The sequence below is a fragment of the Synchiropus splendidus genome, chromosome 17, assembly GCF_027744825.2.
Source record: "Synchiropus splendidus isolate RoL2022-P1 chromosome 17, RoL_Sspl_1.0, whole genome shotgun sequence".
Classification (NCBI taxonomy): Eukaryota; Metazoa; Chordata; class Actinopteri; order Syngnathiformes; family Callionymidae; genus Synchiropus; species Synchiropus splendidus.
In genome coordinates, this window is record NC_071350.1 from 2959515 (window position 1) to 2983018 (window position 23504).

General features: G+C 40.2%; 1 protein-coding gene across 3 annotated transcripts; it reads left to right on the plus strand.

Moving 5' to 3' along the window:
- Nucleotides 1-1105: 1105 nt before the first annotated feature.
- glra4b (glycine receptor, alpha 4b) lies at nt 1106-23469 on the plus strand. 3 transcript variants are annotated; one of them, XM_053846342.1, is made up of 10 exons: nt 1106-1384; nt 3526-3653; nt 4288-4355; nt 9646-9869; nt 10702-10784; nt 10872-11009; nt 11109-11323; nt 15721-15777; nt 16216-16311; nt 19493-23469. In XM_053846342.1, exons 1-10 carry the CDS (start codon nt 1326-1328, stop codon nt 19763-19765), a joined length of 1341 nt encoding a protein of 446 aa, XP_053702317.1. In that variant the 5' UTR covers nt 1106-1325; the 3' UTR covers nt 19766-23469. The 3 variants fall into 3 exon arrangements, with proteins under 3 accessions (XP_053702317.1, XP_053702316.1, XP_053702318.1); XM_053846341.1 differs by having other exon boundaries at nt 1107-1384; nt 15619-15777; nt 19493-23467; XM_053846343.1 differs by lacking the exons at nt 1106-1384; nt 4288-4355 and having other exon boundaries at nt 3531-3653; nt 15619-15777; nt 19493-23468.
- The last annotated feature ends 35 nt before the right edge of the window (nt 23470-23504 follow it).

A 23504-nucleotide genomic window follows, 5' to 3' on the forward strand; every position in this document is an offset into this window, starting at 1 on the left:
GGTTTTATGTGTCTTATGTAAATTTTATACACAGTGATTGGTCATACATGATTTTTTAAAATGCAAAATGAATAAAAGTAAATCTGTTTCAGTATCAGGTGAGATGAGCAGGAACAGGCTCCTGCTGAAAGGGAATTCCTGATCTCTTGGTTGTGACTTCATCGTGTTGCAGCCTTGCTCCTCCTCAGGTCTGTTTACTCATACTTAGAAGTGCTGACCCACCAAACTGCTCCTGATGTATCATTCTTCCATTCACTCCCATACCTGTGATGACCACTCCAGCGATCCCCAGACCTCCAGAATGGTTGTCACTGGAAAAAGTTTGTCCACTGAACCGTGAACAAACAACTTGAACTGGGGCTGTTTGGAGGCAGAAAAATGACCAGAACTTACTTTCCCGACCTTGTTGACCTTGTTATGATGATTGACAGAACAATGACATCATGAGTGTCACAACAGCTATGAATAGAAACCATGTCAAAGAGTCACCTGAAGCTATGATCCAAGCCTGACCGAACAATGACTCAGTGCTAGTGCCTCAAACAAAGTACTGTCCATTTTACACATTTTATTCAATGATCTTTTGTTGTTCACGTTAGAGGCATGTCGAGGTAGAGACACTCCCAAAAGATCTGGAAGCCACAAGTTTTTTTCATCGTCACACAGGATGTGTATTCAATCAGTCAATTTAATCAGCCATGCTCATACACACCAGACGCAATGTTAAAAAAGAAAACCAATGTACAAAGCAGCACTTTGACTTGAATGTCTATTTTTTGTTTCGTACTTATACATGTTTTAAGCCCAATCCACTTTCACTATTGGTAGTCGAGAAATCAAATCGAAAAAATAAATATAGATTGATTTATAATTTATTTGTTAAAAAGGACACATTTATTGATGTATGTAACAAATTAATCTGAAACTTGATATATATAAGTTATATATAGTAGTAACGTACTGATGGTTTATCAAAAATAAATCGGGAGGTCATTTTCCCTGTGAGTCCGCTTTGATGCCACATGCATCCCGCTGGACGTATGTCGGCCGCGCAGCGGAGAAAGAGGTCGCTGTCTCTTTAAATGCTGTGGCGGTTCTTCCTTCACTTGCCATGAAAAAGAGATAAAGCTCTCAGTCTCCCACACAAACTGGCAGGATTTAAACTTCCCCTAGATTCTGAATTATACAGGAGCATCCTGTTAAACTTTACCCCAGCTGAGGCGAGGTGCAGAGAACTGGACGAGCTGGAGGAGTAACAAGTTCCACTTTTACTCTTTTTATTTCATGATCTGGGTCACTTAACCCTTTGTTTTTTCGGGCTGAGGATGCGACTGCACATCCTGTGTATGACCTGGGCTTCATCTCTCGTCTTTCTACAAGGCAGGTACTGTAACCCCGTTTCTTCTGTCTTACTGTCAGTAAACCAGTGACAAATAACTGCGCTCACCGTGTCAACAATGTAAAGCATGTTAATGTTGTACATTAATGGTAAAAGGGAGAGTTGCGTGAGGATACGACAGCTATAGTTTAGGGCAGCAAACCAACCCGAAAACAACCAACTGTTGAAATGTCACCATGTATGTGGGCCAAGTTGTCTTTTCTCCTTAAGTAAGATGTCAGACCTCCAACGAGTTTGTACTCATTTGCAGTTTATTCACGTTTTTGTTGCCAACTCGAATTAATGTGTTGCTATTTCTGTTGCTGAGTCTCCTGTGTTTTGAGAAAGCTTTAAATCATCATGTTGTTGCGTATTACAACAACGGTAACTCATTTAAATAACTGTATGAATGTTTTCATGTGAATTTGCCAATCAAAATTGAATAATTTGTGTTTATTTTATGTATAAAAAAGGTGTATTACAAGGATTTGTATCATTAAATTCATTAAAATGAGTATATTTATATCTAAAGCTATAATTAAGGTGGCATATATTAAAGGTGTTTCCATTGTCATGTTACGCATTGAAGACAAGACACACTTCTTTGTCACCTTCCCTGTATAAATATACATATTTCTTGTGTTTCTTTTTTTAAAAAATAAAAAATGTGTTTGTGGCGCTCAGTCGAGTCGCTGGCCTTTTCCCTCATTTGCTGATTGAGAAGTATAAAAATAGGTCAAGCGCTTCAGTGCGCTGACTGTTGATTCATCTCATGGTGTGTAACAAACAGAGGGAAGGTGTATAAGCTAATAGGAACGTGTATGAGCTCAGGGTCATTTAAAATCAATGGGTCGGGCAATAGCAAAGTGGAAAATTGGATTAACTTCTGACTGGAACAAGGCACACTTTCATACATACTGTGCATCAACAAATATGCAAGGGCTAGCAAAATTCCTGCCTTACTCATCGACAAATGGGTAAAAACATGGGCAGCGCCTCGGGTATTGATTCTTTATACTGATAAAGTACTCTGTTGTTTCTTTCTCAATGAAGAGACGATTTTCATTTGACATTTATTATATCTTATGTCAGCCGTCTTGTATTGCTACAATTGGATTCACCTTCAACATACACTACACATACCGACTTCTTCTGTTCTGCATGTCTCATTTCTAGTTTGGGTGATTCTGAGCATCGACAGTAGAAGTTTGTGGCCATCCAAAAAGCCTCTTTTGAGGATTATAGATTATTATTTGCTACGAATGAAGGTAGGATTGAGGAACACGTGACTTGTGAACTGTTTTGTTATGCTATGGCCGAATTCCATATGTATTTAGGATTTCTTTGATTGATAAAAGTGGCCCAACGTTCAGAGTTAGTTCCCTGCAGTTCTTTGGCTCAAGTCCAACTTAGTATTTTTGATGTTGTCTGTGGGAGTTTATCTCTCTCTGCGGTAACCTGTCGGGGCATCTCCTTGCTCTTGGCTCTTACCTACAAAAAGATCCACCCGCCTTGACCTTGTACCTGCTCCTTTGCAGACTTATGTGAACCAATGGCTTTTTTAAATACATTTTTTCCAAAATCTGTGTCAGTGTGTGTCTAAGTATTACTACTCTACCAAGCTCTACCTGTTACTTTTCTACTCTACCAAGCTCTACCTAGCATTAAAAGCCTTTAAAAAAATGAAATTCCGTAGATAAAGTCATAAGATGAAGTAATCAAATAAGATAAGGATAAAGGAATCAAATTCAATCCATTAGTGTCGCTAAAAGCATACCGACAATGAAAAGAAAAGCTAATATTAAATTTAAAAAAATGTCTATAATTTAGTGTGCCTTAAATATAACATCAAAAAAAGCAAAAACAAAATGTTCTACATGAAGAATTGCCTCTTTTTCTGGGCTAAATTATAACACATTTTTTTTTACCCATCGAGACTCACGAGACTGAAACTGCCTTTTTTTGGATTTGCTGTGTGAGCAGATCCAATCTGGCCTATAACGTGCATGCTACTGACTCCCTGATGATTCTTATATCACTGGCGCTACAGTTCTCTCTTTATCAACCAAAAATAAATCAGGAATGATGTTAACAATGTGACATTTTTTGTACTTTGATTATAACTTTATTCTCTCATCTGTCAACAGGTCTGTTCAGTGTAAAGAGATGAAGATACCGACGCGGTCAGTGAAGCCTCCATCACCCTCAGACTTCCTGGACAAGCTGATGGGTCGTACGTCTGGCTACGACGCTCGCATCAGGCCGAACTTTAAAGGTAAGTGCGAGGTGCTGTTTGCTGAATGCTTGATCCACAGATGGGTCAGAAGTGAGAGTTGTGCTGCAGGCTGCCACATACTCTCACATAACCCTCCTTTTTTTCTCCTTCCGCCATGACCCACAGCCTGAGGTCACGAGATATTTTTTTTTTTACCCACACTTCATTGAGATCTTTTTTTCTCTTGTCAGAACAGTGCAGTAACCCGGCTTTGTTACCCCACAGGCCTGTTTAAGTCTTGATCTCCAGTTGAGAGTGAAGTTGGCAGATTCTCTCTGACATACTTCCCCCGAGTCTCTGGGGTTGAGTTTCATATATATTTCATACTTGCTCCACATCATTGTCAGTGCATGCTGGATAAATCCCTGCTGATTAGCTATAAATAAACTAATGTAACTTAAGGAGAATCAATAAATAATGTTTTCGTGTGCCAATGAAATATTCAGTCTCGATGGTCGACAGATGGGATGCCCTAACATGAGCATGCTGGAAATTGGACTTTACCAGAAAGAACGAGCATGTTCTCTTTTCTCCATGAACTTCACCTGTTTCAATTGTTAATGTGAAAACATCAGTGGTGGTATTTCAAGAAAGAGGCGGAAGTCATGTGCACTGACTGACTGCTCTCCTTCAGGTCCTCCAGTCAACGTCACATGCAACATCTTCATTAACAGCTTCGGCTCCATCACTGAAACAACCATGGTGAGATTATTTTTTTAGACCTCATGTCCATTGTTTCGGAAAAAGAAATCATATGAAACATCTTCCTTTTTTCCTTTTGACACAGCGTTATTTTCACTGCACTTGTCACCTATTTTATGTTACATTTCTTTTTTATTTGATTCCATAATCACAATCACCAATAATTTTTCCTCCAATTTTCTTGCTTTAACAAATAATTTTCATTATTTTTTTCTTAAAAATAATTACTCTCGATACAATGTAATTTACTCACTTTCACATTATATTGCTGCTTTTTGCTTTTGTTGCATATGTACAGTCAAAGGGCCGCATGTATGGCATAGTCATACTTCACACTGAGCCTTAAAGATAATAATAATAATAATAATAATAATAATAATAATAATAATAATGTCCAATAAAATGATGAGTTTGAGGTTGCGTGACTTTGAGGGGTGTGAGGTGCCTGGTAATATATATATGTTATTATTGACATGTTATTAGCAACCCCAAAGGTCCCCCAAAATTAATAAATACTAAAGTAATACAGTTACAGATTAAAATAATACTGTTGTATGTTGTCCGCAAAAGAGCATTTTTTTCCATTTATTCTAATATATTTTTAACTTTTCTTTTTTTTAACGTCAGATTGAAAATATGTATTCACATCCCTTCAATATTCTTAACGATTGTAATCATTGTTAATTGCCGTAATTTTTTTCTCCAACTTTTTTATCTTCTATTCTTGACTATTGCCTATTTTAGTTTCTTTTTTGACAATCATTTTGCTTTCATTTTATCCTAGTTTCTTCCTGTAATATTTGTTGCTCTTATTTTTTTTTCAGTTTTAAGCTATTAGGAAGCGTAACTTTTCTTTTAACATCACAGAAATGTCAAACTTGCAAATACTGTTAAATTTAACACACTGTTGTATATGTATGTATAAAACATTTTCTCAATAATGTGATCAATTATTCATTCAGTAAGTATAGATGTCAGAAAGATTAATATTTTCACCTTCTGCAGCTATTTCTAGCCAGTTCATCTCTGGTGCACTTCCATTGCTTTTCTTTAAAAATACGATAAGATTTCTGTACATGCTATACACACAAACATGGTGGCACCATTTGAGGCATGCTCTGTAGCACTCCTTGAGAGCGCTACATGCTTCATACATTAATTTAACCCCAGTGGACACTCAAAATTTAGCCTCTTAAGTGATAATATTCCTCCGATTAGAAAGCAATGAGTTAGTTTTGTGAAAGATTGTTTAAAGTTTGGAACTTATCTGTGGTTTCCTCTTGTCATCAGTGTCAGACATGCCATCCATAGCAGCGCGCTTCCATGCTGCAATATGGATCACTGTGAGATTATGCCGCTAAACAAATATGCCGACTGTGATGGCCAAAGTATGGTTGCGAAAGGTTCGAGAATCTGCTAATTTGGATCATATTTGCCGAAATTACCGGGCGGAAACACAATTTACTGTAAACCAGAGAGATGACACCACGAGTTGGGTGTTATACAGGCACTAATAATACATTTAGGGTGTCCTGCTGAGGAAACAGGGTGTTACGGTTTTGGGTGCCAAGACGCCCTATAGCTAAAAGCCTGATCACAAGATTTTTATGGAAGGTTAACTGCGTTGATCTGCCTGGATGTAGGAAACATTTTGGTTTTATTGGGCAGCTCAAGTGAGTGACTTTGAGAGAGAAGTATGAGAGTTAGCACTGAGATGGGTAAAGACAGCTAAGGGATAGGGAATATATTAGGAGGAAGCAATCACATTAGAGTCCACGCAAGTCTCCTTCTTAAATGTATTTTATGCATCAGTGCCACAAGTAGTATTTTGGGATGGCCACTTTTCCTCATTTCACCGTAACTCATCAATTATATAAAACACCTAAATGGATTCAAGTGAAAAATTCATGTCATTAATTCTAAGTGGATGTTTTGTTAAGATTTTCAGGACCTGATTCTCTAATTGGTACTTTGGTTTGCTGACTGCTATGCGATTTTTCTGACATCGTCATTTAATAAATGATGTCTTTGAATCAAAACTAGGGTTCTTTCTCTTTCATCCTGCAATACCACTGTACTGTATATATATAATACATATGTTCCGCTAATTTGTTTGTTACAAATTTGTCAGCCGTGCTGAAAAGCTGTGAAATTGTGCCACGGGGCAATGATGAGTCGGCTGTTATTTTAAGAGACGTTCGCTCCTACTGACCCTGATATGCCTCTGTCTTCAGGCAAGAAAGAAATAAATTGTTTTTGTGGATGCTAAAACTTCATTGTCTCGGCATGGTCTGGCACCTGCCTGATTCCACAGTATGTTTGTGTGTGAGTGGGTCAAGGTGGTGGAGTCCTTTTGTGATGAGTAAACCTAGCCTCCACTTCGCATCAAGCATCAATGCATCCGTACAACATACACCTTCTCAAACTCCCTGAACACTGAGGTGAGCAGCTGGGACCTGCAGGAGACTGGTGCTGGGGAACTGGAGCGCTGCGGTCGGGGACTCGCGATGTGTACGGGTGATTAATAAGTCACATGTTTTTCGACTTTATTAGGCTGATAAATATCTGATTTTATTGACGGACAGATTTGCTCTATTGAATAATGCTGCGCTCTACAGTAACTTTTCAATATTCATTGATCATTTCTGATATCGGGATCTGAACTTCACTGACTAAAATCTTCTCGATCGTCAGTAATTACGCAGCGTACGTATTACGCAGCTTGTTTCCGCTATTTCCTTGTAAAATAAACATGACAACACTCTTTCATGTTTAGTTTTGGCTGTGAAATGCCACGTTCTGTTACAGCCATGACGGACGTCCGTCACCAGTTAATATCTGAGGTGATGATGACTCGTAGTGCTAAGATTTGGCATAGAAATAAGGTGGTCAAGCTGATGGTGCTAAATAGGTTGTCGCCTGGCTGATGCTTCGTCGTGGGTCACAAACCACCTGAGGAGAAAAAAAGGACATCGCCTAAGGCGCAGAGGTATGAGGCTGCACAGTAGGGGGCGAATCGAACTCAGGCCACCCGAGACAGAACCCGCAGTGAGAAACCACCCTTAGTCTGTTAGTCCGTATGCTTCTGTGTTGGACCAGGAGCAGATGAAAGGGGTAGGTGATGTTGTCCAGGATGCTCCGTAGTTTCAAGGAGCGTCCTTCTCTCCATAGCTGTCTCAAAGGAGTCCAGTTTCACCCCCACCATCACCAGCTTTGAGTCTGTTACGTCTGTTACTGTCTGCAACCATTAATCTGCTGCCCCAGCAAACCACAGCAAACAGAATTGTGCTGGACACCACCGCCTCATAAAACATCCTCAGCAGTCTCCCACAGATGTTGAATGACCTCAGCCTCCTCAGGAAGTAGAGACGGCTCTGCCTTTTTTGTAAAGGGCCTGAGTTTTCCGAGCCCAGTCTAGTGTATCGTCTATGTGGACCAAGATATTTATAGTCCTCAACCATTTCCACATTGACCTGGATGGAAACAGGGGTCACAGGACACTCGGTCCTCCTCAGGTCCTCCACCAGTTCTTTGGACTTTGCCACATTGAGCTGCAGATGGTTCTGCTCACCACCACAGCCCCGTACTCAGTCACCAACTATGGCCGAGTCATCAGAGAACTGTTGAAGGTGGCAAGACTCTGACCGATAGCTGAGGTCCATGGTGTAAATACTGAAGAGTAAGGGAGAGAGAAATGTTTCCTCAGGTGCCCCAGTATTACTAACTACTAAGTCTGACACACAGCCCTGCAGGCACACATACTGTGGTCAATAATCCAGGACACAAGAGTCAGTTCCAGCAGAGCTGACATGATGGTGTGAAAGACACTGGAGAAATAAAAAAACATGAGCCTCACATGTGGTCTCAATCATTAGCAAGTGGTGAGAGATCAAGTTTATGTTCACCCACGAAGAGATTTTCTTTCTATATCGTCGAATTATCTTGTGTTCGGCTCATACAACTACCTTCCAACTCTGTAGACTTTCCTCATGATAGAGTAGCCGCTGCTCTTAGAACCTCTTAAAACCTAACCTTGGATAAAAAACACAAATCTTAGATGTGGATTAAAACAAACAAAAAAACCCAACAGTATACAATATCTTTTTCTTTAATTGAAGTTTCTTTCTTTCTCTAGTTTCTCACCACAAGCACAGCAGTCAGGTGTGCAACAAAACACTGAGACTCTTGCATACTCTACTGTGTCACTTTTATTTTACGGTTCAACTGTGGGTAGATGACACAGTGAGTGAGTGCCTGTTTGATGTTTGCGCTTTTTGTCAGCTTTCTCATAATTAGCAGAAGGTGCTACTAGTGTGAGGATATGAGGATAAATCAAGATGCTGTTCAAGCTGTTCGTATTCAATTAAAGCTTTTTTTCTGGGGATGTAGTCAAGGTGGCTGTCTTTAGCGCTGTGGTAAATGTCTGCGATTGCACCCGGTGAATACATGATTGATTTGTGTTTTCTTCTCACTGTAATGTATGTGTGCCCCACACTGTAAATTCACTGCAGCATCAGTACAGACAGTGCTTTAGTGCTTGAAAGACTTTAGTAAATCTGTAAATCTTTAGTAAAGCTTGTGTTCATTTATTCAGTTGCCTCACGTGTCAGAAGAAACATACTGCCTTAGTCATTCAGAATTTCACACGGAGGTCACTGTGGTAATCCATTTTTGCAAGATCAATTTCCCAGCAATGTTGTGTTCAATTAGATTTACTTACCCGCTGTGAAGTTTTGGTGAAGATAAAAATCCTTTTCCTCTGCAATAATACTTGCATATATCTGATTTTTCTCAATATTTTAAGTGTTCATTGTACTGACGGTTTACCAAAAGAAATCTTTTTCACTATGTGAAAATGGCCATGGATTCTGGGATCTTCAGAGATTGCGATTTGTGATTTCAGAAATAGAGAAACATTAGCATCCAATGTGACCCTTTGCTCGGTCTTCTTGGTATGTACCTCGACAATCATTAGAGTATTGTTATATTCATCAATTATTGTACTTTACAAGCCAAAATTTTATTCTCTTGGCACGGAAGTAGTCATGTAGTGTGAAATTGAATGACGTGTTGCTCATATTTCAAAACTTTCAAATCTTGCTATATTTGGACTGGTCTACTTTGAAATGTCCTGCATTGCCAAAGATTGGCGCTGGCATCTAGATGCCCTATTTTACCACTACACAATATTTGTGTCATTAATGAATGCAGCGCATTGGAGTGAAGCATCAACCCCCACATTATATCTCCATGTTTGTGTGCACTGAAAATAAGTCTCTTATGCCTGCAGGATTATCGCCTTAATGTGTTTCTGAGGCAGCAGTGGAATGACCCCAGACTGGCCTATAAGGAGTATCCTGATGACTCATTGGACCTTGACCCCTCAATGTTGGACTCTATCTGGAAGCCAGACTTGTTCTTTGCCAATGAAAAGGGAGCGAACTTCCATGAAGTTACCACAGACAACAAGCTGCTGAGGATATTCCAGAATGGCAACGTTCTCTACAGCATCAGGTGATAGAGGGAGCTTTGTCGCTGGCGGATACAAAATACTGAGATTCAGGGATGTGTTGATATGACATTGCTACCATAGGTTGCTGAATACATCTTTTAATTTCCATCATTTCTTTCACTTCACTTGAGTTCAGATGTAATTGAATTGTCCAGTTCACAGTGTGTACAAGTTCATGCTCACAATAACTGCAGGCTAAGATGAAATCAAATCAGTAAAGTGGCACTAAAGCTCTGGTGAACTGTAGCGTAATAATAACAAGTTATAATTAGACACAAGAAGATAAAAATGTTTCTTGATGAGCAGAAATCAAATCATCTATTGCCACTGAATTAAAAAAACACAGGATAACCTCCTTTTTGTTTTTTTTAAGACCAAATATTAATGTAAGCCTCAGTCATATTGATGTTTTTGTTGTGCAACCATGTGGCTCAGCTTAAATTGTTGTTGAGTGGATTCCTATCATTTTTCATGAAAAAGCTAAAATAAGTCACAAGAAATCCAATTCCAAGGCCCTGGAATGAGTATGTTATGAACGTGATTAGAGTAGGGTGTAGCATTGTCTAGAGCGTATGCAGTATAATATATGTATATTCAAAAATCCTAAATGTCACTAAGTTATTGGAGTTGGGTTTATGCAGAGATTTCTTTTGTTGAACCAGCTTGCTACAGAAGAGAAATGATTATCATTTTCCCTTACCTACAAGTTGCTTGTATTCTCTGTCTTTAGAGTTTAAAATATCATCTGTGAAACTGACACTGACACTGCATTTAGTTAGTCTTTCTATTCCAGGTCACTTATTTATGTCCACATTTTTTCTGGCTGTTTTCCAGACTCACACTCACCCTGTCCTGCCCGATGGACCTGAAGAACTTCCCCATGGACAGCCAGATATGTATAATGCAGCTAGAGAGCTGTGAGTCCATCTAGGAAGACGCATCCGATGAGTTTAATGTGTCATTAAAATTCATGTACTGTTTCTGTTCATCTTTGTGAACTGCAGTTGGCTACACAATGAATGATCTGATATTTGAGTGGCTTGATGTGGGGGCGGTTCAGGTGGCCGATGATCTTGTTCTGCCTCAGTTCCTGCTGAAGGAGGAGAAGGGCCTGGGCTATTGCACCAAACACTACAACACAGGTAGGAGCCAAAAATGACCCTACATCCTAGCTAAATTGATGTTTCAATCAACATCTAATGAGACTGTTAGTTTGTACTTGTATCTCCTCTTCCCATCAGGCAAATTCACCTGCATCGAAGTGAAGTTCTACCTGGAGCGCCAGATGGGTTATTACTTGATTCAGATGTACATCCCGAGCCTGCTGACAGTCATCTTGTCCTGGGTGTCCTTCTGGATCAATATGGATGCAGCCCCGGCGAGAGTCGGCCTTGGCATCACAACGGTTCTCACCATGACGACACAGAGCTCGGGCTCAAGAGCATCTTTACCAAAGGTAGATTTTTACTTTTTTTACATTTTAAACTGGCAAGAATGAATTATATTATTCTGCGCATGGTTCCTCATTAAAGGTAAAAGATGGGCAATATTCTTTGCTGGTGAGGGCTCAGCACAAAGGTCAGTTATAGCTGCAGACACATTAAAATATGGACACGAAGTTCAGCGTTAAGAGGAGCTTCTAAAAAATACTTCCCAGTGATGCAGGGATGCTGGAGCTGTTGCCAGCATCATTTGGCAAAGGGCAGGGACAGGATGCCAGTTTGAGTCAAGAATATTGAGACAGACAACCACACACACAGTGTCTGTATGTTCTGGACTGTGAGAGGAAACTGGAGTGGCCAGAAATGACCCAGATGCACCCATGACTCTGGGAGGTTGCACCTGGGTGCACAACTGTGACTGAGACATGTTGAGAAAAACTGTGTCCATTCATTTTCTATTGTTAATGATGTTTTGCGACATAAACCTTGATATGAATATTTTGCATGTTTTCAAAGAAAAGACCCAAATTCAGAGTTTCCTCATGTGAGCTGGATAGGTACCCATACCCCTCTGGCTATGGTGCTGTCCAGTGTTCCACTTTGAGGCCACAAAAACAACTAATGAAGATGCAGAAGCAGGCAGTTTCAAGAGAGATGTGAATTTTACAATTTCATCCACATCTGTGCCAGACACTGTCCTCGGGTGTTGGGGACTTCATCTTCACATTAAAGACTTCTGAACAGAATAATGCATGTATTATTAGGGCTGGGACTTTGACACATGAATTGTGATTAAACAAAAGTAAGAAAATTGATGTAAATAACAGATGAATTGCACATGAACTGTGTTTTGTATGGAACATGACCAGGTGCTCCACATTAGACAAAGTGATGTCATAACCAAAACATCCATGATGAAGATTTGTAAATGAGATTGCACCGATGGACGGAAAGTTAGAAAAGGATAGAAACAAAAAAAAATCTTCCATTCATCTTTGCAGCAAACAAATTACGGATTCACCCTAAATTTGATTAGTCTGCTGTCAAGTCTTACAATGTGAGGAACTGCGGTTAATTCATTATAATCTCAAATGAATTGGATACTTTTTTTAACTTTTAAAAACATAAACCCAAGAGATTCTGAAATCTCAACAGCATGACAAAATGCACTTCCAGTCTGTCAAGTTAAAGTTACTATTTTCACAGTTGCCTATTGACTGATGATTCTGTTTTTCCCCTAAAAGTAGAACACAGACTCTGCGTTAAATGAAGCAAAGAGCAGTTTTATGAATATTTCACGGAGGCAGGTGACTGGCTGACACAAGGGTAGAACATGGCAAGATTTAGACCAGGGGGCTGGCACCAAGACTGAGAGTGATGTGGTCTCATCAAGGGTCACCGTTAGTCATCATTAGCTGCATTAGCTGCATCAGCGAAAGAACATACCAGAAACAAGCGCATATGCATGATACACATCAGCACGGAACACTGAGGGATGGATTGACAAGTGGGTTAGATGGGCGGGAGGTAGATGTGTGCATTCTCGATGTGAACCAGTCAGAGGTAAGTTTTGAATGGGGGGGAGGGTGCCACAGCGGATCATGTTCCTTCAACTCACCCTGTCATCTGCTTCCTCAGTTCCAGCCTCAATGTCTTCCTACCAATGTACTGGCTATCACTCCTCTGTACATGTCCAAACCATCTCACTCTAGCCTCCCTGACTTTGTCTCCTAAACACCTGACATGTGCTGTCCCTCTGATATACTGCTTCCTGATCCTATCCATCCTTGTCACTCCCACAGAGAACCTCAGCATCTTCATCTCTGCTACCTCCAGCTCTGCCTCCTGTCTTTTCCTCAGTTCAACATTGCTGACCTGACCACCGTTTTGTACACATCACACCTGACACTTTTCTCCAATTATTCCATCCTGCCTGCACCCGCTTCTTCACCACTTTTTCACATTCTCCATTGGCCCTGGACAGCTGAGCCTATGTACTTAAAATCCACCACCTACTTTATCTCTATATCCTAACTTCCACTAGGGTCCCTCTAATTTGCTCACATGTATTCGGTCTTACTGCAGCTAACCTTCAATCCTGTACAAATTACTCTCACCCTCCTAACTGTCCAACCTCCCCAAGTCCTCGTAGGCCCTCTGTTTGGCCATTGACACCACTACCTTTGTCTTTTGCTGGGCCTAAGTGTACTGTCTACTCACTTCTGTTCTGTCAACATACCACTTTTTCTTAGCTAACCTCTTCCTTTGTACACACTTCTGCAGTTCTTCGTTCACTTCACTCTTCTACCTGTCTCCCTGATCACCTCAGCCGTAGTTGTCCAGTTATCTGGAAGTCTTTCTTTACCAGCCAAAGCCAGCTTCAATCCCTCCCTGAAGGCAACACAAGACTCTTTCTCTCTCAGCTTCCACCACTTTGTCTTCTTCTCTGCCTTTACCCTCTTCACCTTCCTCACCACCATGGTCATCCTGCACACCACCATTCTATGTTGACTGGCCACACTCTCACCCACTACTACTTTACAATCACAAATCTCCTTCAAGTGACATTGTCTATACAGGATGTAATCCACCTGTGTGCTCCTACCTTCACTTCTGTTAGTCATCCTATGCTCCTCTCTCTTCTGGAAGAAAGTATTGACCACATCCATTTCCATTCCTTTTGCAAAGTCCACACTCCTGCAGTTCATCCAATTCACTCCAGAAGGTCTCCTTTTCCTCAAGGTCACACCCCTGTGGGGCATACGCACTAACTACATTGAAGATGACCCCTTCAATTTCTAACTTGAGATAAATCACTTTGTCCGATACTCGTTTCACTTCTAGATGAATCTAGAGGAATATAGATCTAATCATGACAAACTCCTCCTTCAAGATGACACCCACTCCATTCCTCTTGCCATCTACACCATGATAAAATGGTTTAAACACTGCTCCTAAGCTTCTAGCCTTGTTACCTTTCCACTTGGTCTCCTGAACACATAGAATATCCACCTTCCTCCTCTGCATCATGTCAACTCTGTAGCCTTCCCTGTCGTAGTTCCTACATTCAGAGTCCCTAGTCTCAATCCTATTCTCTTGTCTTTCCTCGTCTCCTCTGTCTATTGGCACGCCTCCCCCCTCTCATTCTCTGTCTTTTTTTATCCGGGCTTGGGACCGGCATAAGAAGAAAACTGGCTTGCCCCCCCTCACGGCTGCATTGTGTGCACACAAGCTCGAAATGACTAAATTGATTGATTCCTGCACGAATTTCGGATGGATGGATATGGTAGGATTCATTTGAGATCATTTTGGTCAGACAACTGAAAGGATCCAGGGATGGATAAAATGACAGAGGTCTCTGTGGTTAAATAAGACTTTTTGACAGAAGGATAGGTGAGTTGCTATGATGGAATTGTTGACATTATAAATGTGCTAGAGATGGAATTTTTTTGTGTAGAAATATATATGGATATTGCGTGGAAAAATGATTCAACTACGTTGGTAATATGAATTTAGGGAATGTTGGGTGTTTGAACATACAGAACTTGTGTGACATGTAGCTGTGCATTGGACCCAAATAGCAGATGCGGAGTCACTGACTCAAGTTCAAGAGTTTATTGTTTATGCACAAATATATCCAAAGGGGGGAAAATAACACCGAAGATGCGACTCCAAAACAAGTGTCCAAGAACAAACACGAGAGGCTGACGCAGGCTGGTCACACGCCGGTGGCACTGAATGAACAAAAACGCAACTCATAACAAAAAGCGCTGGCAACACAAGGAGCTTCAGTTTCTCAGGAGCAAACCTTCACTATGACAAGCGACCGGAATAGTACAGCCGATACTGGTCAAGAGACGTGAGCTTCTGGCAATGTTCAGGGACGCCTCGATTTTTTTGAGCACTGGAGTGAGTTTCATTCGGAGCACCAGCCATGTGAGGGAAAAAAAAAATGAAAAGACAACTGCCAAAATAAAAATAAAATAAACCGAACAATAACATCTTGCTTATAATTATGAGATGATGTCTGTCGATAGATTATTTAATGACAATGGCAACTGGACAAGCAGGCACTCTGCCAGTTGTTCTGCCACATCGTAGTACTGTCAGTTTCCTGATGATTAAATGGAATTAAATGTTCAATTTTTGCAGCGAGATTTTTTGTCTGTATTCAAAATACCCATTTCACACACCTGAGATGTGTGAAATTCAGTACATCGTTCACATCAGAATGGAGCTTGACAACATGATGCTTTTGAAAACAGGAATGACACTGTTTCTCTCACGATGTCTCGACCTGAATCCACAGGTGTCTTACGTGAAAGCGATAGACATCTGGATGGCCGTTTGTCTTCTGTTCGTGTTTGCTGCACTGTTGGAGTACGCTGCCGTTAATTTCGTTTCACGACAGCACAAGGAGTTTTTCAGACTTCGGAAGAAGCTGAAGGAGCAACAGCGTCAGAGAACCGTGAGTATTAAACACCCACTCAGCCCCTACGGCAACTGTCACCTGCTATTCTCTTTGCCCATCTCTGCACGTGCTGCAGTCCTCAGCTGCATGCTGCGCTTCAGTTGGAAAGTGCGGAGGCCACTGACCTGTGATTAATTCAAGCCATCACCTCCTTCCAATCTTGGCTTTGTATTCCTAACATCTTACTCAAGTACTTTTAATATTTAGATATGAAGAAGGAAACAGGCTGTTCCACCTCTCTTAAGTGTGTAATGTTTGATCAGAACAGGAGCAGAGCTGCAGTATTCATTAATAGACATGCAATTTTAATGGCACAACACACTAAACAGTGGTTGGGGCACTAACTTGGTAGCGCTGACCCACTTAATGCCAAAATGCCAACAGATGAGTCTGTTTGTTGACTGTAGTTGTGTGCATGTGTGTTTGACTCATCAGCAGGGAAGCGGTGACAGTAAGGTGAAGGGAAACAACACGTCAGGCAACAGTGCGACTCACGGGACCGTAACCCCCCAGTGCAGCGTCTGTGCCAGGGTATGTTGCCTTCACGCCACTGTTTTTTAAACTGTGTCCATGGAGAACGCAGAGTGAGAAAATATTTTCTCAGATATCCCAAATTTGCTACATAATAGTACTGAATTTTGGGCCCTAAATTTCTACTTTCAGAAGAAACACTCTTTATTTGGGTGATTGGATCTTAGAAGTTTCATGGAAATGTTTACTATTTGGTTGGTCTACTGCATGGGTCTCACACTTGATTGACCAAGGGGGCCCACCAGAGATGAAGTCTAGGTGAGGCAGAGCCGCAGAGCAGGTGACTAGACCGATTATAAGTCTTGATGCACTTTCTGCTAACATTTCCTAAGAAAAGCAGCAACCAAGTACTACAAGTGCTACATCTGCATTGGCACTAAGAAATTATTGAGAAGCTCCATCTTCAGGCCTTTATTTATACGTTGTTTAATCGTGACTTTACATTGAACAGAAAGGGGCACATTGGGGGCCTCTAAAGTTGTACATGCAGTGGCGGGCCACAAAACTGCTTACTATGGCACACGAATGGCCCACTGGCCACGAGTTTGAGACCAATGGTCTACCGTCAATCTAAAGGTTTGCACTCCATTTGAGATGAGGTGAGTATAAGGACTCCATCTTACTTAATTTCTTACTGAATTTGTGGGGGAACGTGATCCGGGCAACAGATTCTAGAGTGCTGATTGGATGAATTGCTGGTGTCATGTGCCTGTACAGCTGTGGTGAAGTGGCACTTTTTCTAGTACTTGATGAACTGGAAGCTGTTTCCCCCAAAATTAAATATTTATATAGATTTTATGGGTGACATGTAACGGACACTCTCTTACTCTAAACTGTAATAATGAATGATTATTAGTTTTAGAAAGTCTGAATGCACTGTTGCTTTAAAAAAATAATGAGGATGGAGGCAGTGCCCCAGCGCCCCCTACTGACCAGCCGCCACTGAATGAGGGTCAAAGTGAATTTAATAAATTGCTGTTCAATGCCAGATGGTGCACAGATGAAAGCATAGCACATGTTCTTGATGATATATGAGGGAAATGCTGCCGCGCAATGCCTTGAGTTGAATATGTGGATCTAATAAGTTGGAAGGGTTGAGGGCAGATGCGGTAGGTCACTGATTTGTGCAGAGTGAGTGGGTTGCCACATGGGCATGGGTCAATGCTTGAAAGGATTCATTAAATTGATATGTCTTGTATGCACGCTTTGATATATACTACTGTAATAGGGCTCAAACAAGATTTGCTGGAGCTGGGAAACGTCATCACTGGGCTGATTTTGTGTTGGTCAGAGGAATGTAGAGCGGCTGGAAGAAACACTCTCCATCAGAGGGAGACAACTCTGCACTGAAACATGCTCCATGTCCTTTTGACCCAGTTTGTGTGTCAGTAACACTCAAGTGTTTTTTTATGGGATAATGAGAGATAGAAATATTCTGCCCCGTCTAATAAATGGAACGTATATGCTTAAAAAAAAAACTCTCTGGAGACAGCAGAGAAACATGGTGATCTCCAATCTGTAGCTCAGAAACAGTGATCCGGTGCAACACGACTGACTCGACGTCCAGGGCAGAAGAAACAGCATTAACAAAATTGGATATTATTCCTTTGTTTATTACATTATTATTATTATTTATATCACAATTATTCTACTATATTGGTATATTATTTGAGACAGTAAGAGCAAAATGTTATTGGTATTTAAAGTATTCATCATGCTCTTATTACTCAGAGAGATTGTTTCAGTATCGATATCCAGGGATATATTCTATACTCAACGAATTTTAGAAAAAAACAAAAATATATATGTATATATATTTGATTAAAAATGGCATTAAAACGTTTTTATTAGCATGAAAACTAGAACAAGAAGATCAGTCAAATACATGCATTTAATAAACAAATATAATACTTAAATGATGAGAAAATGAAAGAAAAAAACAAAGACAGTCACATCTTCACTTATTACAAACTAAGAAAATACGAGTGTCACTCGTAATACGACTTTTCGGAAGATCTACATTTTTGACTACCTTAATAGCACAGTATGTTAGCAATGCGCTTCACTCATGGTGGCAATAACTACACACTGAGTGAAGCGCATGATCATGTGAGGTGCTAAGAGAGGGCTGATGAGGTTTTATGAAACAGCGTCTTCATTATTGGAGCTCAATAGGTGGCGTTTAAAAGTGAAACTGAGGTTTCATAGAATTAATTGTTCAAGTCCAAAAATTTGACATTAGACAGTGCCATTTGGTGGCCTTTGAAAACCAGGACACTGTTTCATGAAGTCTTACGTGTCCATCATTAATACTGTATACAGAACCAAGTGAATGAAATCAAATATCCAGAGTGAAAGGAGCGCTACTCCCTTGCTTGCCCTGACCCCAACCTCCGTCTTCCTTAAATGGGACTTCTTTGTTCCTGTTGGAGGCAAAAATCCACTTGAGACTAGAGGATATCTTGTGCCTTAGGACTGAGAATATGTTGCAATATAAGAATGTATTCATTGTGTTGAATGAATTAATCCATATTTGTAATGGAATATATGTTCTCTGACTGACACAACACACAAGTTACACTTTTCCATCAGGAACTGTATAAAAGTTTCAGGCAACCACAGGTAAAGTAGCTCCTGTCAGGAGCAGACAGCCCAACCTTTGCTCCCCTGGAGCATCAGTGACTCATCAGTCTGTCACTGCTCCGCTGCTCTTCCAACCTGGGACTGTCTCTGATCAGTACTGACAGCTGCAAGGGCTGCACTTTTGGTAGGGAAACAAACAATGTAGCCAGATGGACAAATGACATTGTTTGATAGACTAAAATACTGCATGAATATAGTCGATACTTCGCAGTCGAGTGTTTGGTTAAAGTTACAAGTCGACAAATCCAGTGTTGGGTTTTTGATGCTAGAAATCTGGTGTCGACAAACCACTTCAATTTACTGAGTCAAAGTATTAAGAAAAATGTCAATCTCCCTTAATGTGTGTTCATGGACTGGAAAAGAAACTACAGTGACTGGAGGAAACCCAGAAAAGCTCAGAGGGGGACGTGCATATATCTAGGTTGCATTTTAAGGTAGCAGGTGAACTTGCACTCAAGTTGTAAGTCACTTTCCCAACAAGGTTTTTAGATTTCCTGAGTGCATGAATGCTCCAACGAACATGTCCTGTCTCTTCCAGGAAGAGGAGCTGGCACAGCAGGGTTTACTCATCCAGAGTTATGGACTTGCACTGACAGCAGGAGGCGCCCCTGAGATGGACGCAACACCAGTGTTCGCTGACCTGCCTCCAGGTTTAGGCTACTACGAGATACGGAAGCGCTTTGTGGACCGGGCCAAACGGATTGACACTATCTCTCGAGCGGTGTTCCCCATGAGCTTCCTGATGTTTAATGTCCTCTACTGGCTCACCTACAAAGTCCTGCGACACGAGGAGGTCCAGTCCACTCTGTGAGCGTGCTGTGACTTCAGTTTGCTCACTGAAACATTTACAGACTGCCGAGAGTTGCCAGCTGAGGCAGATGTGGTGTGACTGCGAGTCCAGTGCCACAGGGAAAGTCCAAAACATGGAGGAAGTCCATGGGTTCTTTTGAATATTTAATTCATCTGAAGAAATCCACTTTTGATTTATTCTGATGTTTTATACATGACACATCAGAGCATGTTTGTACACTGGGCATCTTGGCTATCAAGTTCAGTTTTGTAAACAGCAGCGCAGTTTGTTGTTTCACACAGTTCTCGAGCTGCCTGCCACAACTTTATCAGTATTGTGACTGGACAACCAAGCCACATTTGACATGAACAGATCAGCTAAACATTAAAACCCAAGAAGAATTAACATCTGCAGCAGCTGCATGTTGTGCTTCTCTGCGACGCCATGATGCAATCCATCGTCCATATGGTTATTTTCATTCAAAAAACATAAATTATTGATCTATTACCACTTCCACTTGCTTATCTTGAGACAAACTTTTCATGTTTTTTTTTTCATAGTTTCATGTGAACGTCGACTTTTTAAATGCTATGGGTGGCTTTTTTTCTTTTGGTGATAGTTCACTCACAATCTTCTGCACGTTGCTGGATATTGTGAAAATATTAGTTAATTTCTTTTCTGGCGTGCTGACTTTTGTAGCAGCCTGCCTTTTAATGAGGTCATACTGGGGGATGCAGTTGATGTCAAGTCATGCGCAGGCTGCTCTTATTGGATGAGTCATCATCTGCTGGGTGTGACAAGTTTACCCATCATTTGAAAGTAACGTGCTATTGTTGAGTTGACTGTCAAATATTATTTTAATAGGATGCAGTAAGGTTTCACTGCTATCATGTTTCTGTTCTCTTTGGATGACAGGTTTATAGCAATAATACACAAATATAAACAACAGATGAGAAGGAAGAACCAAGGGAGTCAACAAACCGGGTGGAATCAGAAAACTAGGCACAGTAAGGAAAAGCACAAAGAGGTTCAGAAGCACACACTCAGGATAGAAGAACAACAAAAAGCTCATGCACCAGAGAATATATGAGAAAATGCCAAGGACCAATGGAGAGGTCAAACTAAAGGGGGCCACGCACATAACGATATTCATGGAGCGCTCAGAAGGAGACGCATCTTGGTATATTTAACTTGACTTGATGAGAGCAAAACACTATTTTTTAGTAAAGCACTGCAATATGCCTCTCCCGGTCTGTTCCTTCAGGTGTCCAGGCGGCATCTGTTCCTTTCCTTTAGTTATTATGATGTTTCTATTCGGAGTTATTCTGTTTTTTTAAAAAAGGCATATGAAAACCACCATCATGGTGCGTCTTGTGTTTTTCGGTTGTTGTGATGCTTCCACTCGGTATCATCACGTATGATCGCATGAGAGTTCTGGCTTCGAGGACAGGCTTCTCAGTGCTAAGAGTTGGGGAGGTGCAATCTTTTTGTGTGTGGTGTGCTGCGATGAGATTATTGGGGCGCACTACAGACTGCATCATTTTTTTAACTTCATGTGCAAGGCCTCTGACAGATGAAAAAAAAAGATCGATTAGAAGATATTGTGAAACATGTAGCCCCCGCACACATGTGTGACACCTCAGGCAGTTCTCTCATAATCGATTCACCAGATTGGAGAACATGGATCTGTTGACTGTAACAGAATGGCCTTTTATTTTTCTTGCTGAGTTGACTCAAATATTTCAAATGCACTTTATAAGTTGATAGTCTGCTTTAAATGCATATTATTTTTACACGTACATTTATAATAATAATAATAATAATGATTATTATTATTTAAATTCATTACAGCAACTGTTTGTAAATTCATGTTTTCTATGTGTTGAGGAAAAAGATTGACCTGCATAAATGTGAACATCTCTTTTTTTTATTCCTGAAGTTGTGAACACTTTACTTTGAAAAAAAAAAACCCAAAACATAAAAAAGCCCCATCAGGATGGTAACTTAATTTTGCACTAAGCACAGCAAAGAACATACATCAATTAAAATAATTTTAACTTATTAGTGTCATTCATTTATTTTAACTTCTTAAGATGCAGTATTGTTGGTAGAACGTATTGTATCTCTTGTTTTTAAAAGTTTGCCCTCCTACCACTAAATGGCACTATTTCCACAACCAGGTACAGTACTTGAATTTTAAGATATGCAACTTCTGATCGTTCCTTCTTGTTAGTCTGATGCTTATGAAGCACTTTTGTGTTTCCTTTTCTATTTATTTTTATGGGGAAGGAACCAAGCTTCGTGCTTTTAGGGCTTCAACCCTTGAGCCACGTGTAATGACTGATGATGCAGTGACTTAATGTGGTCCTTGGTTGTGTGTTTCTGTGTTCACATCGCTGAAGATTTTAATTATTTCCAAGTCCATTTTCAATGGAAAATAAACCTGGACATGAAGCGCAGTTGTGGTGAATATTTTATTTAAACGGACACATGCAGAACATACAGAACACAGAACTGCTCTTTGCCTGTGTGTGGGTCTGATATGTCTTGTGTTATAAGAGCATTGTGTATTATATACATAGCGGTCTGTGTATATATTATTTATCTCATTTTTTTCATTTAACATCGTTTCAAAGAATTGGGGAATTTTCAGATAGTGATGTTTTTTTACCTTTATTTGTTTTTTACCTGTCGATTGATTTAAGACACACACTGTACATGACTCCTAAATAAACATGAAAAACCCACACATCGTTTGCAGAAACACACAGAGATAATTCTTGAAGACACCCTAAGAGAGTTTATTTATTTTTCTTGAATTTTTAATTTACATATATGGCTTGTTCAGTTTCTGTTAGCATATTTTGTTCTTCATATTGATATTGATATACAATGTTCCTAAACGATTGCACAAGTTAAGAGATTTATTGCTTCATCTGTGTATTTCCATTTACATACAATTGTTTTATGCAATCATTCTGTTCTGAGTATTTGCAAACATTAATTCTCATTTTTACCTTGTTTTTATGTTGTGTCCTTTCACTTCCTCACTTCAGTTTCATTCTGACATTATTCAGCTTTTCCTAGTTATTATTTTTCTACGTGCCCTACACAGCATGCCTTTTCACTCATGACTTTAAGATGTCCTTAAAATGTCTATTTCAGGTGGCGGCTTTGATGCTAGTTTATCATTTATTCAGGACCTGTCTTGGTTACAGTAGGTCAACATTTATATTTTACAAGAAGCATAATGGAGGTAGTGATCTTTACAGCAGCTTTACGCTGTTGTTACCTGCAAAGGTTCACTCACCTTTATCAGTTGATACTAACTGAACACGATAATGTCATTCTGAATGTATAATGGAAATCACCTGTTATCCTAGAATATCGAATTGTCAAAGCAAAATTTCAAAAGTAAAAAAGGGCAGTGTGCAGTGTCCAGCAGGTTGTGAGCAGAACTATTTGCTGATGTCAGAGGTCAGAGGATCAGAGGTCCAGATGACTGCAGCTGTAACTCAAAATATCATGTTACTGCCATGCCATACTAAATACTGTGTCCTGACTACTGACAACCTGAGATAAAATATTTGTAGTTTGGTGATGTGTAATGATAAAATAATGCTTATTTGTAATACATCCTATCACACACATGTGTCAGTCATGGTTTTCCTTTCATACACCAGACGTTGATCGCTTTAATCCCGTCAGTCATTGTAATTGGCTTTTGGTTGCATTAAAGTACCCTAAATGCAATTGTGTA

Excerpts from the sequence above, each read along its gene's own strand:
- glra4b (XM_053846341.1), top strand. The coding sequence starts at position 1,326 with ATGCGACTGCACATCCTGTGTATGACCTGGGCTTCATCTCTCGTCTTT. Across the intron at positions 1,385-3,525 it reads CTCGTCTTTCTACAAGGCAG|GTCTGTTCAGTGTAAAGAGA; the intron begins GTACTGTAACCC and ends ATCTGTCAACAG. Across the intron at positions 10,785-10,871 it reads TATAATGCAGCTAGAGAGCT|TTGGCTACACAATGAATGAT; the intron begins GTGAGTCCATCT and ends TGTGAACTGCAG.